The 16,699-nt window shown below is 37.2% G+C and overlaps 1 protein-coding gene across 10 annotated transcripts in view; it reads right to left on the bottom strand.

Annotated features, from left to right (window-relative positions):
* Positions 1–14,060, bottom strand: part of ETV1 (ETS variant transcription factor 1) — a 93,045-nt gene extending 78,985 nt beyond the window's left edge. The window contains exons 1-6 of one of the 10 annotated variants that reach the window (XM_086695130.1): positions 13,761–14,057; positions 13,466–13,662; positions 13,200–13,358; positions 12,308–12,395; positions 10,869–10,916; positions 1,589–1,642 (exon numbers count right to left, since the gene is read on the bottom strand). In XM_086695130.1, coding sequence (XP_086551256.1) covers positions 1,589–1,642; positions 10,869–10,916; positions 12,308–12,395; positions 13,200–13,244 — 235 coding nt within the window. In that variant the 5' untranslated portion in view covers positions 13,245–13,358; positions 13,466–13,662; positions 13,761–14,057. Of the gene's footprint in view, positions 1–1,588; positions 1,643–9,563; positions 9,676–10,337; positions 10,759–10,868; positions 10,917–12,307; positions 12,396–12,854; positions 13,058–13,199; positions 13,359–13,465; positions 13,663–13,760 lie in introns of those variants that run through there. The other 9 variants (XM_086695122.1, XM_086695162.1, XM_086695157.1 and 6 more) reach the window with 9 other exon arrangements.
* Between the last annotated feature and the right edge of the window lie 2,639 nt (positions 14,061–16,699).

Here is a 16,699-nt window from a genome sequence, read left to right as displayed (position 1 = left end):
GAATACTTCTCCCACTCAGATGACAGGTTTAACTTTTAGAAAACACTCAAATGTCCAGAAAGAGCAATGCTAGAAGTGTGACCATTCCCTTCCCACACTGTAAAGAAGAAAGGCAGGCCTTGCCTAGCCAGCATCCTTAGATGTCATCTTTCTGGGAATTTCTAAGAATCTCTAATTAGTTCTATATCATTGTTGAATAGGCTTCTTGAAATCGTATTCTAATAACTATATTCAGACATTAAACAGCACACAAAATTATCTTCTCAGATGAAAAATTAAGCTGAGAGAAGACCAGTTACCAGGGGCTGGGGGCAGTGGGGAGTTAGTTTTTAGTAAGCACAGAGTTTCAGTATGAGATGATGAGAAAGTTCTGGAGGTGGCCAGTGTCGATGTTTGCATAACAACGTGAGTGACACTGAACTGCCCACTTACAAAATGGCTAAAATGGTAAATTTTCTGTTATATATATTTTACCACAATTAAGCAAAGAAAACTGTAATAGAGCTCAACTAAAACACAGGAGAGGATATGGATATAACCTGTCACAACTCTTGACACCTGGGAAATTGAAAACACCAAACATAAAAGGGGAAAACATGGCTTACAGACATCTGTTTCTCAAAGTCACAGAGGTATCTGTAGGAGATGTGTGATATTAGGTGTGAGAATATGGGTTTGCTAAATTGTAAGGTGGAAAGCATTTCTGGTAGCTATTGATACTGCCCCCTGTGAAACTGTCAGTGGTCTGGAAAAAATGAGACAAGTTAGAGCTTTAAGTGGTACTAATGAATGAAAACGTATTAGGTCAGTTTCATAATCAAGATGGCATTTATACCCCTTTCTTTACTATTTACACCTCAGGTCAACAGCTGTAGTTAGTTGGTAGAATGGCAAAGCCTAAATAGAGAAGGAACCCCCGAGGCAGCCATGTTTGTACAAGCATAATGCTCACTCGGGGATTCCTGGGAGGCGAGCATCCTGTGAATCACAACTCACGCATTCTCTGACAGGCCCTAGAGCAAGGCTCAGGGAAAGAAATACTGGAAGGGATCTTAAGAGAAGCCAAGGGCTCCGTCCATGCGTCTTACTGTAACTAGGAAGCAGAAAACGAAGGTAAAAACTAAATCAAAACAAGTGCAAGTTCATGAATGTAAAATAATATGAGCCAATGCATTTGTATAAGTTATTCAATAAATAATTTCACATGGATGTTAACTACTGACTTTCTCCCATCAGCATTTAGTCTTTTTCTCGTGAACATAACAAAAAAAATTGTAAGTAAACACTTGCACGTTCATGGATCGCAGCCTATTTCTTCTCCAAGGATATTAACCAAATACAGAGAATAGGACCATCTTTTAATCAAAACAGTTTTCCTTGGCTACTCTTTGGAGCTCTACTCAGATCATATAGGGACCCTGCTGATGTCACAACTTGACAAATATAATCATCTCATGACTGTAAGCTAGAAAGGTACCAACATAATGCAAGAACAGACACTGGAAGTAGAAACCAACCAGAGAGAAAGAAGGAAAGAAGGAAACAAGAAAGACAGAAAAATTCAAGAGATGAGTCATACTATACTTACAACTTTCAGTCTGATAGTCTGGCACAAACTGCTCATCATTGTCAGGTACCTGAGCTGAAGAAAAAAAGAAATTAAAAAAAAATTAAGAGAGAAACTGCCAAGGCATAAGGAATGTCAAGTAAGATCTTTCAAGTAAGATCTTTTTCAGCTCCGATCAAACCTGTGATTATTTGCCAATGAGCTCCTATTTCAACCGGTATTGACAGCCATACTTGGGAGGGAAAATAGAAGCAACCATTGATGTCAACTAGAAAACATTTTATGTCAGAAATGTAATTGGGGCAGTTGTGGTCCCTCTGACTATCACCTGCCAGATGGAAATAAGAGAGACATACAAAATAGAAGAAGCTACAGGATTTCTATTAGCTGCAGTGCTTCTTTGCAAGAATGAAGTAAGAAGTATTTCAATTCACTCACAGCCAGTGCTTCAGCAGCCCATCTAAATTAACTACACAATTTCTTTCAAACGACGTGCAGCTACACACATCCCTCTGCTTTTTCAGAAATGCCTGCTTCTGGTATGTTCGGCCTATTGCAAATTAGACTGCCATAATTAAAAATGTTTGACCTAAATTTGGCCAAAATAGGCTACAGACTTTTTTTTTTTTTAATGAAAGCATCGTCTTTTATTTTGGTCGTATATAAGACAATATTGTATTTTAGTGATTGTGTCATAACACAGTATAAATAATAAAAATAAAGTCAATCTTTTCATACCAAGTATTTTCCTGGCAACTATACAACACTAATGAAAAGAATATCACTAGTTCATCAACCCTCACGTCAAATACCTTCCCTATTTTTAGTAAAGGAAAAAAATACTGAATAGCAAGGACTTAATGCATTCAGCAGCCATCAAAACACAAGGACAGTTTTTCGCTTCTAAAATATTTTCATCACGGTTGATTCAGACATCAAAATAACCTATTCCAAATTAACAAGATATTCCTAAAACAAGTTTTCGGGTATACACACAGATATACATACTCACATACACACAAACTACATAAAACAGAAGTTAGTTACTTTTAATTTGGTAAAAATAGGAGTTGTTCTATTTAACTTTAGCTATGTTGTGATTACTAGTATTACTTTACTAGTATTATCTAATACTGAAACGTTTTATCCAGTCAAGTCATATTAAAATAAATGTCAATTAATTTTTTTTAAAAAGAGCCTACGTTGAATGGGGAAAGTTTATGAACAGAATCACTCTTTGCTGAAAAAGTTTTGGATTGGTAGTTGAATGATTTAAGAAAAATTCCCTATAAAAAGGAATTCTGTATTAAAATTTTTGTATAAAAAAGAAATACAACATAAATAGGATTAGGCATTCTTTTGTGTTGGCTTATTTAATCACATTTTTTAAACGGGAAATATCCGGCTGAATAAAATTTATATCATGTTTTCAAAAGGAGAACCAATGAAAATCTTGCCAAGTATTAAAATATATACAATGTGACATTAAATTCTTTCCTAACGTTCTCTGTGAACCAGTATATCAGCTTATTAAAGACAAATTCCATCCTCTGTCACCCAAAATGTTAAGAACTTTTTTCCAAGCTATTAACTGATCAACCTATAATAAAAGAAGAGATTTCTTTTGCCCCCTTCATATTCCACTAATGTCTGCTACCATGGATAACGAAGGTCATGCGAACTTCAAATCATAGTTTTATGACTTCCTATCAGTGTAAACTACATACATTATTTAACCTATTTGAACTGTATTTTATTCCTCGGTGTAAAAGTGTTAATACAGGTTTTCTGTGACAACTACATGGAATTCTAAATGTGACTTATTTTTTCCAAACTTTCACCTCTCACCCACTTCTTTCAATTCACACACACACAACTCCTCCCATCATTACAATGCACGTTACACATCTTCAGCTCTCGGGAATTATATTGGAAAGGGATTAAAAAAAACTGCTACAATTTGTACATTAGTATTCTCTAACTATAAACATTTTTTCACATTACAGTAAGCTTCATTTTTCTCACAGAGTTGTACAAGTAGAGTTTTCACACCAAAAAAAAAAAAAAAAATGTTTTCAATATCTACTTAATAAATAACAGCACGTAGACAGAACCAAATCCTACACATTTTTCCATCAAATCCACATGTTTTGGTTTGCCTTCGAAATTAACAGCTAAACAGACATAACTATTGAGATGCAAAATTATCAGCCACAGCAATTACTATGCTTTTTAAAAGCCAACATTTACAAGAATCTAATAAAAATGTAATATCCCTTTACAGGAATAGTTAAAAATAGCTGGTGAGTAACAAAAATATATTTGTAACTGAATATGCTGGTATGAGTGTCCTAAAGGCCAGACATTATTTTTTCCTTACTATCATAAGACAAAATTGCAACTCTGGGATACGTATCACTGCAAGAGAGACATAAAAATCACTGATGATTTTTTTGATACGTGGTATGTGCTGGAATATGTTGGGGAGCAAAAAAAGCAAAATTTTAGAACAAGCTGGAAGTTATACTTCCAGATACATAGAAAATAGGTGCGTTAACAATTTGTAAAAAGAATAAGAATACGAATTGCTGTAGAGCTGCTATTTCTGTTCTAACTCTTTAACATACTGAATAAATACTTCACACTTATGCCTGAACATATTACAGAATTTTAACAAAAAACATATGACTCACATTTTCACAGAAGCTAATCTTAAGGAACTGAATAGACCAAATGAAGCAGGCATGCTACTTAAATAGACAAAGGCTTAAGTATACTTCTAATTTCAAGTTAGAGTAAAAGGAAAGCAGTTAACGAAAAACACACGTTGGATCTGGGCAAGGAAAATATGACAAAGTATTGCCACACTCGTATCATGCGTTTCCTTTTTTCCTCAATTCACGGGGATTCTGTGAAGTAGCAAACTACAGCTGCCTGAAAATTTGTGGCAAGCCATACCAACTCCAAAGTGGAAAATTAACAATAGAGGCCAACCTTTAAAAAATACTATTTTCACTGCTATCTATTATCAACTATGCTTGCAATAATCACCTTTGGGGAATGAAAATGTTTCCCCACACTATGTAATTAAAGAGGAAGGGGAAGAGTAAGAAAGGACAAGGGGGAAAAGTATATACCAAAAGACCAATAAAAGGCTTTCAAGAAGATTAAGCATGTAGATTTTATTGGTAATAGCTGGAGTGGCTCTATCAGTTCATTGCACATTAATAGACAAGTTGCCATCAAGTCTCAGGACTTCAGCTTTAAAAGGGTAGTATCTGCACTCTCAGCTATTTGCTTTACCTAGATTATTATCCAAAGTTGTTCGCTCTCTCTCTCTCTCTCTCTCTCTCTCTCTCTTTACTGCATAGCAATACAGACTATGAAAAACAAACTCAAAAATATTAATCATGATTCAGATGTCACAGCATCACAAACCCTCGTTTTTAGTTTCAACATACTTTATTAAGTAACACTTCCGGGCACGGTGGCAGTTTGTAAATAGAGTTCCTTTATTTTTATGCTTATGCTGAGCTTTCAGATGAAATAATAATTACTTAAGAAAAGGTGAGAGTTTAAATATTTTCGAAGGTTGGCTGCAGGCAACCTGTTTCTTACAAACTAGGTGTCCGTGAAGTTTTCTTGTAAAGCTATGAAAAAAAAAAAAAAAAGTGGGAAAATTAAAAATGGAACAAATGGCAAGTATAAAAGGGGTTAATATTTAATTAAAACCAGTTCTATCCACTGTAACAATGACCTGGAGCCAAACAAGGCGGAAGATGTATGAGTCATTCTTTCTGCCTGTGAATGAGACAGCTGATCTCCTCAGCAATTCCTCCAGACAAGCAGGCAGAACTGGAGTTCTGCCTCCATTCACAAAAACACAGTCCAGCATGAGCCATGTGGCCCAACCGCAATCTTTTCATGTCACACCCTTCCAGAGAGCTAAAGCAAGTCAACTTGAAGTTGCAATAAACACACCGATTTTATCGCTCTATCTCAAATACAGCTCGGGTTCATTAAGGTATACATTTAAATAAATGACAAGTTTACAAAATTGAATCTATCTATCTACACATCTATAGACAGATAGATGATCGATGGATAGATTGACTGATTTATTGCGTCCTGCTTTATAGGGTAACTTGTCACAAAAACCTAAATGTCTAAAACTAGGAAGGAAGAAGAAAAGGAAGGAAGGAACTAAGAGAATGGAGAGAAGGATGGAGGAAGCAAGGATGGAAAAAATTCATTGAAGAAATGCCTTGTTTTTCTTGCCTATTATTCAGATTTTCTTTATCCTGAGATCAGACTAGATTATTGCTGAACTTTGTAGCCTTTCACTTTGAACCAAAGAATTAGAAACGAGTTGCTCTGAATAAACTTAAATTTTATTTAAAATAAAAGTAAAACAACAAGAAAATCAACCTTTGCACAGTGGCATTCTGTGTAATCCTAAAATGAAGCTTTGGGCCACGGAACAAAATAATCATGAAGCCACTAAGCCTGGTTTTATACCACATCCGCTTTTAAAATTAAAATGATTGTACCAATGTATAAGCATTAATTAATACGGCAGTATAAACATATTTAAAGAGACAAAAAAAGAGAGAGAGAAAGCTTTTCTGCATGACAGAGACATCTTTAATACTTGATGCTCTAAAAAAAAAGAAAACAGTACGTTTTAGTTGTCTTTAGCCTCAAATAAGCTTCAATTCCTAACATTAAACTAACCTACAGTGACTTGAAAACTTAAGTGTGGCTTAAGAGCTGTTGTTTCTATTTTCTCTAATACTACGGAGGTCTGACATTATTATTATCATTTTAATTACAAGCTTGTAGACAGGTCAAAGGGAATAAAGTTATATTATTAAATCCAAAACATGACACATTTCTTGTAACTGAACCAGAAAAGCAGTATTTCATTAACACTCCTTAGGACCTTCCGGAAAAACTGTATCTAAACTATACCAGATCCAAGATCTATTTAAACAAAGTTTGGTGGGTTTTTTTGTGTTTTTTTTTTTTTTTGGCTTTTTGTTTTGGTGAGGGGGGTTGTTTGCAAGTAGACTCTAGATAAAAAGGCATTTATAGAATTCCAATAAATATTTAGAAATATAATACATTTACTTTACCTGCTATCTTTTAATCAAGTCCAAATGAGAAGTCTTGCTCTCATATTTTAGAGTATTTCCTGATACAACAAAAAGAGGGGTCACGCCCCTCCCCCCTACACATGAAATGATTCTTGCTCAAAACTAAGAAATAGGATGGACTTCGGTAATTTGATGCTTTATTCTCATTTCCTGTTTTACGTAAACCACACAACATAACGTAGTTTTTAAAATCTTTAGTTTTTACCGGATCACATTTAAAAGAAAAAACAATACATTAATGGACACATATCCAATTTATGTTCCATTTTAACAAGAAACAGTTATAATTTTTGAAAAATTAAAATGAGTACATTAGGACCAGGGTGCATTGTGGGTGGCATTATGTAAGGCGAGTAACAGCACCTATTATTTAAAGGGACTTCATTAGAAATTATTTTGAATGTAAATTTAGTATCAGCCACTGAAGTAAAGGCAGACATCTCTACTGTTAACTCAACCTATTATTTGAAGGTCACACAACACAAAAGGGAAAAAAAAAAAAAAGAAGCCCTATCTGCCGGAAGCAATAACTTTTGGTGTAGAAAGGCTGTTCTTGAAGACAAAACTTAGATTTAAGTGTGGTGGCAGCAGGAAACTTAACTATAACACCACTGAGAAACATTCTACCCTGTGGCAGCAAATCACTGTTGACTTTTGTCCTTAATATTACTGATGAAATGGAACCTCAAGAACATCTAGATCCACACCAAAAACAATGTTCAAAATGTGCTATGTATTCACATTAGATACATAGGAAATTTACGGTTTCTCTTTAAGTTATGTTAGTAGGTAAGCTCTAATAAGCAACTTTGGAAGAATGCAATCCTTTTTAAACTCAACTTTATATCCTTCTAGTTATCTTCCTAACACACAAAAGGGTCCATTTTAACTACCAATTTCTAGGACACCATTCACTACAGCATCACTTAAAACAGGATGTTAAGAGTAAGACGTTACCATGATGTTGATAGGATTGATATATGAACTCATTATTTCATGAGATCAAATAATTGAAATTGCCTTTCTGTCAGTAGCAATCTAATTCAAAAGAAAAAGAATCAATAAAAAAATTGTACATAGTAAAATTATAAAGCGGCTTTGGCAAAATTTTAAAAAGACACATATTATTTTTTTAAGTGCTACTGTGGTCACTGAAAATGTTATCTTTTCGATTTTCTTCAGAATGAGATGTGAATACATTAAATTGTGGTATATATGTTAACAGCATTTAAATTTCAGGGTTAATACTTAAAAAGTGATACTAATACAAAGTTACATTCTTCACAAACATATTTTTGATCCTGCTTAAAAATGTAAAATACACTTCCATTCTTCCCCCTAAATTAGAGGATATTAGCAAATTGAGAATACTGGCTCCAACCTTCACCCTCAAATAGTCCCGCCTTATCTACCCCAATTTGTCCTTAGATGTAAAACACATTTCATAATTCATAATATTTTACCTATGACTAATCCCTATGTTGCACTTTGAATCTAATTTATAAAAATTCTTACAGGAAAAAACAAATTAAACACTCTAGGATATATCATTTCCCAAGTATTTAGGGGCTTTGATAACTTTTTAAAAACATAACTTTCATTGGACACAACTTGACTCATATCTAATATGATTTTTAGACCTGTTTAACTTCCCAGTGGGACTCTAACTCTTGAGAGAAACTTAGTTAATCGCCCACGATCTTTTTTTTTAAAAGGGTCAAGAAGCCTTAAAATTCCATGGTCACTTTCTTGGCTACCAATCATTATGAAAAGAAATATACAAACTGTTCATAGTCTGCCAATCTGGTAATGTTTTAATTTGTGGACGTCCAGAAGGACATAAATAGGCAAACCTAGCTACAAATAATCTACTGTAATTTTAAGATCTGTTCTGAGTTCAACACGTGGGATAAGTCAAGTTAAAACGCTAAAGCAAATAATATTATTATATAGAGTTGCTAAAAATACAAATAAATGTGCAGTCTATTAACACAGTAAAAAAGAACTCTCCATTATTAAGATTTTAAAAATCATATTAACAGCATTACGTTTATATCATGATAGAATAAATTAACGTAAACTCTTTTGAAAACTGTTTACATTATTCTAAAATGCAGCCTTATCCATAGTTTATAAACAGTCACCCACCTGGGTATTCGATAAAACACCCTGAGGATTAATTCCTGAACTTATTTAAGCTTATGAATTACCTTCTATGTAAAAGTCCATGTTCCTCCAAATACATCAGTCATTTTCCAGGTTTGTTTTACATAAAGCTAAATCTTTCAGATCTGATTTATAGGTACGTTAATAATCACGGGTAAGAATATATGTAGTGCAGAGTTTTAAAACAGATTAACTTGGATAAGTTATTGAAATCACTTACCCGAGCGACAAATAAACAAAACAAAAGTAAGAGACTGTAGTAAAACTGATTATAAAATGGCAAGAGTCTGTCACAGAATCCACATTTTAAAATTCCAGAAACAGAGTTGCTATGCACATTCAAAATCTGCCAGCAAGAGCACTGCCTTGGAATCAATGAGACTTAATCATCTAAGAACCAAAAATCTTCAAGAACAATTAAAATAGATATTTCCAGTTATTTTAGATAAGCAAACAAATGCCCTCCTAAACATAATGTCCTCACAACCTTCAACTTTACAAAACTAACAGATCAAAGTTAACACAAGGACCTCTGTGCAAATTTTTCTGAAAAAAAGTTAAGTTTTAAGGTATAGTATATGTCGCAATACTAAGTAATCTATTGCAGTAAGTTTCATTTACAGAGACAAGCAAAATGACCTTTAAATGTAACTAAAGCTTTCATCAATACTCACCTTTTATGAACATGCAAATTAAATCACCCTTTCAAAGGGCTACTAGGAAATCTATTTAACTTAAAAGATTTATAAAGATTGCAAAAGCTTTTTAGAGAACAAGAATATCAGCAAAACAAAGAAACTTATTTTACATGCTAACAGCAACTTGATGAACTGCAAGCAAGACCCCCGATAAAACCCTGCAGTCAGCCTCAAAGTAGCAAGAGCAACACTTGGGTTCCATTTAAAGAGACCTTCTCTCTCGTCTTTTAACAATCTTAGAAATCTGTTCCGGAAACTGCATATCCATATAACAGACAGACAGAAATACAAATTAGACTCAGGGCTTAAAAATGTATAATTTTCTTTTTGTGTTTCCCATAAAACACATCATAGGATAAAATTAATATTCCACATTTATCATGACAAATCCAAAAGAAAAATTTCAAATTATGGACACTAACACAAGTCCCTCAATATTAGGCATTTCCCAAGTTGTATTAAACTGTACTGAAGCAGTATCTCATTGTTCCTGTAAAATAAAGTTGTACCCAATAAAAGATAAAATAGATTGCAGCACAAAATTTTACTAAAAAGTAATTAAAAACAAAAGTACTGCCTTTAGATGTCACCTTGCCATATTAAATAAATCCTAACGAAAGTGACATAAAAGCAAAACCCATCTCAGCAACTATCACCTAATAGTAACAAATAGAAAACATTATTTTGAATCCTTAAATCCCCCAAAGATTTCTTTTAAAGCCATAGATTTCCTAAGTATTGCATACACACCTAACGTTCTGTGCTGTGAACAAGGTGGAAAGAAGACACTTGCACTTAAATCTTGAAGCATCCCGTCCTGATGAACCCAGAGAAACTAATTTCTGCCATCAGAAAAGTCCTCCACCAGAACACCAAATAATGATATGCGCTGCTCTAAAAGAAACAGCAAGCCGGGTTCTGGCTCTAGGAGGTCTCTCGAGGTACAATAATATAAACCTGATCAATTGCAATTAAAATCTGAACAGAGGCTTAGAACTTGAAGTCTTGGTGCTTTAGTTCTTGCCAAAAGCAGATGTGATTGGGAGCTGGAAGCAATTTCTCCTGGTAATTTGTGATGACACTGGGTAGTGCAGCCCCAGATTCCCCAAAGACAAACTCATCAGAGACTCTAATGTATGCATGACACATGAGGTGGCTCTTTTAGAGCTCAATTAATTGGGTTGAACATTAAGACAGCAAGTTCAGGACTTTTTTTTTTTTTTTTTTTTACCCCTTCTAGAGTTGCTTTTCCCCTCTTTTTAAAGCAATTTTTTGCCTTACCTTCTGCAAGCCATGTTTCCTGTAATTGACTTAGATCTTGAAAGAGTTCTAAAAAACAAGTCAGAGACATAAACAAAAGATTTGAAAACCTTTAGGTTCCATTAAATGGAACTGTTTGTCATGAAGTTGGTATTAAATCTCAATTTAATTTAGGGAGGGGAGTCAATATAAAAAGAAAATAGGATTCATGACTTAAATAGCTCAATAATCCTGCCATTGTAATTGCTAGTAAGCAACACTTCTTTAAAAAACTCTTTTAGTGAAATACATAATAAAGCCAGGAGTTTCCCCCTTTTAACCAATAATTTAATATAATAAGATCCGGGAGACCAAATACACATATACTAGGAGTCACAAAAAGGCTGAGGTGAAGGTGTGTCTATCCACGTAAACCTTTCTTAAACAGAGTCAACTCTCACAGGGGAAAGATTAGAAAGACTGCAAATCATTTTCTTTTTATCTTCTGGACCTTATATAAAAGATTTAACAGAACATGGTATAATTTCTAAAGCACTGTATGTTTTGAGGTTCAATGCCTCAAAACTGAAAGAGACAACTTTTGAATACAATGTTGTAGAGGAAAATTTTTACATTAATAGGTGTTACAAAGTCAAAGTGAGGTAATTCCCTGGCACCTGTTTATTACCAAGTCCAAAACTGTGTATTCTGTCATAGTAGGAGGGAGAGGGGTGTCCAATATGGATGAAGATTTAAGTTTCAGAATTCAATACACCTAATCAAAATGGCAAAATGAACTTTGATAATTAAATCTAAGTAGATTAAGTTCATTATGAATGTTACCGTATGTCTGGAATAATTTATAATATATTGAACCCCTAGCCAACAGTGCATTTAAAAAAAATCATAATTTTTCAAATAGTTACTATAATTATTAATTAGGCCTTAATTACGATTCAGTGAACACTTGACGGCCTATAAACAAGATATTAGGACCTCACCATGTAGTCATTGAAATCATCCACGAAAAGTTTTATAATAGTATATGGTTTCAGTGTAAGGGGAATGGGAAATCAAGCAATCATTTATGTTGTTTTACTTCTGATAAAGTAAAAAGGAGAAATTAAGTAGTATACGTGGCTGCTTATGTCCCACTGTGTTGGATATTTTAAAACTGTTACCTTAGTGTATGGGATTAGTTATATGCCATATGGACCAGAATATTTAAACACAAAAGTGATTAAAAGAAGGATGTCACTGTTAACTTTTTATTTCCTTCTTTCATTAGTCTGTGACAGGGCCATAAAATATCCTCCAATGCAAACTGTCACATTATGGTAATTGCTACAAGTAAAAGTCTCAATTAAATGCAGGAATTTGAAAGAATATTATTTTTAAGCTAAGATTTAAGGGTCCCTCTTCTTTATGAGGGTAGGGAGTATAGGTAAAGAGCAGGGATTCAGCCCAAAATCAAACCTCACCTTCAGAATCATGAGCCAGATCTCTGTTAATGAATTTTCTTTTCCTGACATTTGTTGGTTTCTCGTTACAATTTCTCCCACGCTGATTCTACAAAGGGAAAGAAAAAAATCCTTTAAAAAAAATGTAAACCTCAGATGTCATATACACAAAAACACATGCATATATAAGTCTACTGGATCTTCTCTCTGCATAGAAAAATAAAAGTCCATAGTATCCAATCTAATCTTCATTTTCTGCGCTCATTTGACAGTGAAAGCTGAGAATTCAACAACCAGGGAGAGTTGTTACCAGCCAAGCGGAACACACTACTACTTATCAGTCCTGTATTCATGGCATCTTGGCATCAAAACATTAAGCAATCACACTTAAAGTCGTTTTCAGCTAGATTAAAGCTAGACTATAATACAGTGAGTTTTATTCTCTCTGATACCCCCCAAAACAAAAAGCATAGAGTGGTGAAATGAAAAATATGAGGAAAAAATGAGACAAGAAAAAAAGAAAGAAAAACACCCCATGTAAACAAAAAGTGTCAGCATTAGTCTCAACTTCATTCTTTTCAATGTGGCAGACAAACCCAGCCAAAAACTTTGAGTGCAGCTGCTGCTGCCCTCCGTCTCCTCTTCCACTCATCTTGGGCACTTTAACCAGAAAAAAAAAGGGGGGGGGGGTCTTAAAAACAAAACTATGCCTTATCCAAGTCACTGAAAGGTAAGCTCATTTTGAAGACTGGGCTTCTAGAAGCAGAGTCGCCCTACAGTGGCAACAAAGCAGATAAAGTATCTGCAATCCCAACCCCCTTACCCCCTCCCTTCTCATTCTCTCTCTCCTCCCCCCCCCCCCCCTCCGTTGGAGTCAAGTTTATAAACAGCAACTTTCGAACTGATCACTCACATTGGTGACCATGTAAGGCACTTGCTGGTCATAAAATCCATCCATTCTGCTGCTCTTCGCAAAGCTCAGCTCAGTGTTTTATATTTTGAGCATTTAGCTGGAGATTTCCTCGGGATGTGGACTTCTATCAACCTAGAGGGGAACAAGATGGCTTTTAGGCTAAAAAAAAAAAAAAATCATGAATGAAGCTCTTGAATTTGCATAGCTAATTACCCTCAGACAGTCCCATTCACAAAAAATAACCCTCCCTACACAGCCTCCTTCACCTGGATCCAAAGAGAGCCAAGAGAGTTCACAATTTACATATTTTCGGCAGTAGCAAAAATCCGAACAAGAGGCGATGTATTTATTTACACTCTCGATGTTTCCCTGCGCGGTCGGTGTACCCCGGGCAGCTCTGATTCGCAAACGTGTGCAAAACTAGCAATGGCGATCAACGAGACTTGCTTTGCACCTAACGGGACTAGAGAGACGGAGACACCTCTTTCATAAGGATAGTTTTTGCAACCCACAACCATGCAATTATCTGGAGAGACATAAAAAGTTGTTGGAAAGACCCACCTGAAGGCCACGCTAGGCGAACGGCTGCAAAAAATTCCCTCCAAATTTAATAAAAACATTAATTATCGCCCAGCACTTCCCCCTTGGAAGCCGAAAGCGCCTCTGACAGAGCTCAATTCGGTGGTTTTTCCTCTACTTCTCCTCCAGGGGCCTCCAATCCAAACTGATGGATCGCTGCCTCCCATTGGCTCCGCGTCTCTTTCACAAGATCAGATTTCGAGCTGTCAATCAGGCGGCTTGCTGCCCCTTCTCGTGGATCTCTCGCGCCCCTCTTCCTACAGGGATGTTCCGCGGGCTGGCGCTGGGTCCACAGTCAGCAAACGCCTAAGAGGAAATCAGCTGCCTTCCTAAGCCGCTGCTTATTGTTAAGGCGTCCGGGACACTGAAGCCATGTGTCGCTAGTTCTCCTTACTGGTGTGTTAGGTCCACTACTGGGCTGATTTCCTAAAGCACTTTTGTTCGGTTCGGATACATACCCTGAAGTGCGATCCACCAAGCCTGTGCCTCCTTACTCCTCCGAATCGCCTCCCTCAAGATCTCCAGCCCCCTGTACTTTTAACCTGATAACGAACCCACCTCGCTCTATAGCCTCGTTCCCACTAAGCTTTTGGCCCAAATTCTTCCCCTATTTTTCAACATCCAGCACCACCATAATGGTTTATCAAAAATATTTCATTTTATCAGCCATCCCTCAAGTAAAACAAGATATTATCGTTCATGGGACAGTAAAATAAAGAATCCATGAGTAAAATCACCTGGGAGCTGAGGAATTGCTTGTCAGGAGGGGGTGCATTGGGAGGAAGAATTAGCAGGACCACAGAGCAACCTAGGTGAAGAAAACTATAAAAAACAAATGCGTCCCACGTGTGTACTGGGACAAGGTGCTTCCAGTCCACTATGGAGGAGGGGAGGAGCGGGGAGGGAATCGGGTGGCTCGGATATCTAGGGACTCGAACGTTTCCTGAGCTTTTGTTATGTATACAAGGAGGCGGAGGGTGTCACTTACTGTACTTGACGCTTTCACTTCCTCTCTAGCTTTTAAACAGCCCCAGCCGGGAGTGGGGGCGAGCGGGGTTGGGGCTCGGGTTTCAAGGACAATGCTCGGGACATTAAAAAGTGAGGGTTGCGACTCTGAAACCACTATCCCTGACGCGCCTAGGAGGCTTGGGGCTGTAAAAAGTCGTTAGAAAGCAGCCTCGGCCCAACAGTGGATGGGAGGCCGTGGGGATCTGACCAGGGACTTGGTGCACTGTGTTGAAATTCACTTGTGATACTGATGGCGACCAGACCAAAGGACGTTTCCGGCAGCTGTTCCGCCCGTAGGGAAACGTGCTGTAGTTCTCAATTTCTATAAAGTTTCGTTCCTTAAATGGAACGCTATGGAGACGCATTAAAATGAGAGTGTGAGCACACAAGACTCAATTCTGGACCCATGGAGGGAAACAGAAGGGTAAATACCTACGCCAAAAAAAAAATTTTTTTGTAATAAACAACAGAAAAAGTGTTACTGGGGAAACACCCAATAACTGTGGACAACAAGGACACCCACAGCGCATTCCCTGAAACTAGTAAATCAGAGTAGCCGGTGCAAACGCGCGCACCTACAAGCATTTTGAGCGGGAACTCCATTTTAACCCGGGTCAGAGAGGGGCTCTGTGCACAGTCGGGTTCGCAACGCAGGATAGAGACGCTCTGGGGTGCATTCTGAGGGTGCAATCAGGAGGGGAGCCAATAGCAAGGGTGTCCCGCCGCCCAGCATTCCCGGGATAACCCAGCCTCTGTAACGTGAGCAACAGTTTCCGAAGACCTCAGCAGCCAGAGCCGGACGGGTATCCAGGGTAACCGGGAAGGGGTGGAGCTTCAGGGTAGGCCCCCGCGAGGTTCTTGCCGCAGCCAATAACGTCTCGTGGTTTCCCAGCCCATTGTTGTTTATTGCTGACCTCGCAGCGCTCCGCTAGGAGATTGGCCGCTCCAGGGAAGGGGCGGAGCTTCTCCCTCCCCAGCAGCAACCTTTCGGCTCCATTCACAAAATTCCGGCCTTTCCTGGTCACGTGGTTGGGGGCGTGGAGGGGCAAGGGAAATGACACAACAAAGGCCTAAGTTTCCCAAACCACAAAACTTTTTTCTACCTCGCTACCTCCTCTGTGATTCGTCGCTGAGCAAATACTCTATGAGGAAAAGAAGCCTTAGGTCTGACAAGAGGAAAAGAAGTCGTAAATTAAAGGAAGGCTCGCATGCAGATAATCTCAGGGTGCACTCTCTATGAGAAAAGCAGTGAAAGGCTTTTCGAGAATTAAGTAGGTTGGGAAGAAAGCCTCAAGACAGACTAGTAACTTGCTGCTTCAAGCCATTGCTTTTAGAAGTGCAAACAGTTCGATTTCAGATGGATTTCAGTTTTCTCACCTAACTTCCTGTAATTTTCATTTTTACCTTGAATTTATCGCAGTTTCTTATTAACTTTTTAAAGTTTCACTCAGGAATACTGCAGGATTTTGCTGGCTGACAATTTTAGTTTCCATTTCCCAGTCCCCACTCTTTCACAGGCTCCCAAAAGCACTCCCCCTTTTTCCCACCAACACTGGGCAAACAGAAGTGGCACCCTAATCCTAACACTTTACTTTGTTCTGAGGGGGGTCCATATTTCCCCCTTGGATTCTTTAAACGCACTCAGCTCTTAACTATTTGATCTTAACAGTAACTGAAAATGGTGTTATGTGAATAAGCAGACAGCCAGTCTCACTACAGCTCAGTTTTGTTGAGACAATTTTTCTGAGATTTATCTCACTTGCCCCTCCAGCAAGTGAACTTTTAGACCATTCTCCTCTCTCCCACTTTCTCTTCTGTCCTTTCTCTTTCTTTCCTGTTTGTGCTGCTATACCTAGTGAAACACCAGCTTTTAGTTTGACTGCTGTTTATCTTTTATGCTTGGCACTAGGAAA

This window comes from Puma concolor, chromosome A2 (assembly GCF_028749965.1).
Source record: "Puma concolor isolate L17-30 chromosome A2, mPumCon1.1.hap2, whole genome shotgun sequence".
In the NCBI taxonomy this organism is placed as follows: Eukaryota; Metazoa; Chordata; class Mammalia; order Carnivora; family Felidae; genus Puma; species Puma concolor.
Note: the sequence above shows the minus strand (reverse complement) of the source record. Positions and strands in the feature narration are given on the sequence as shown.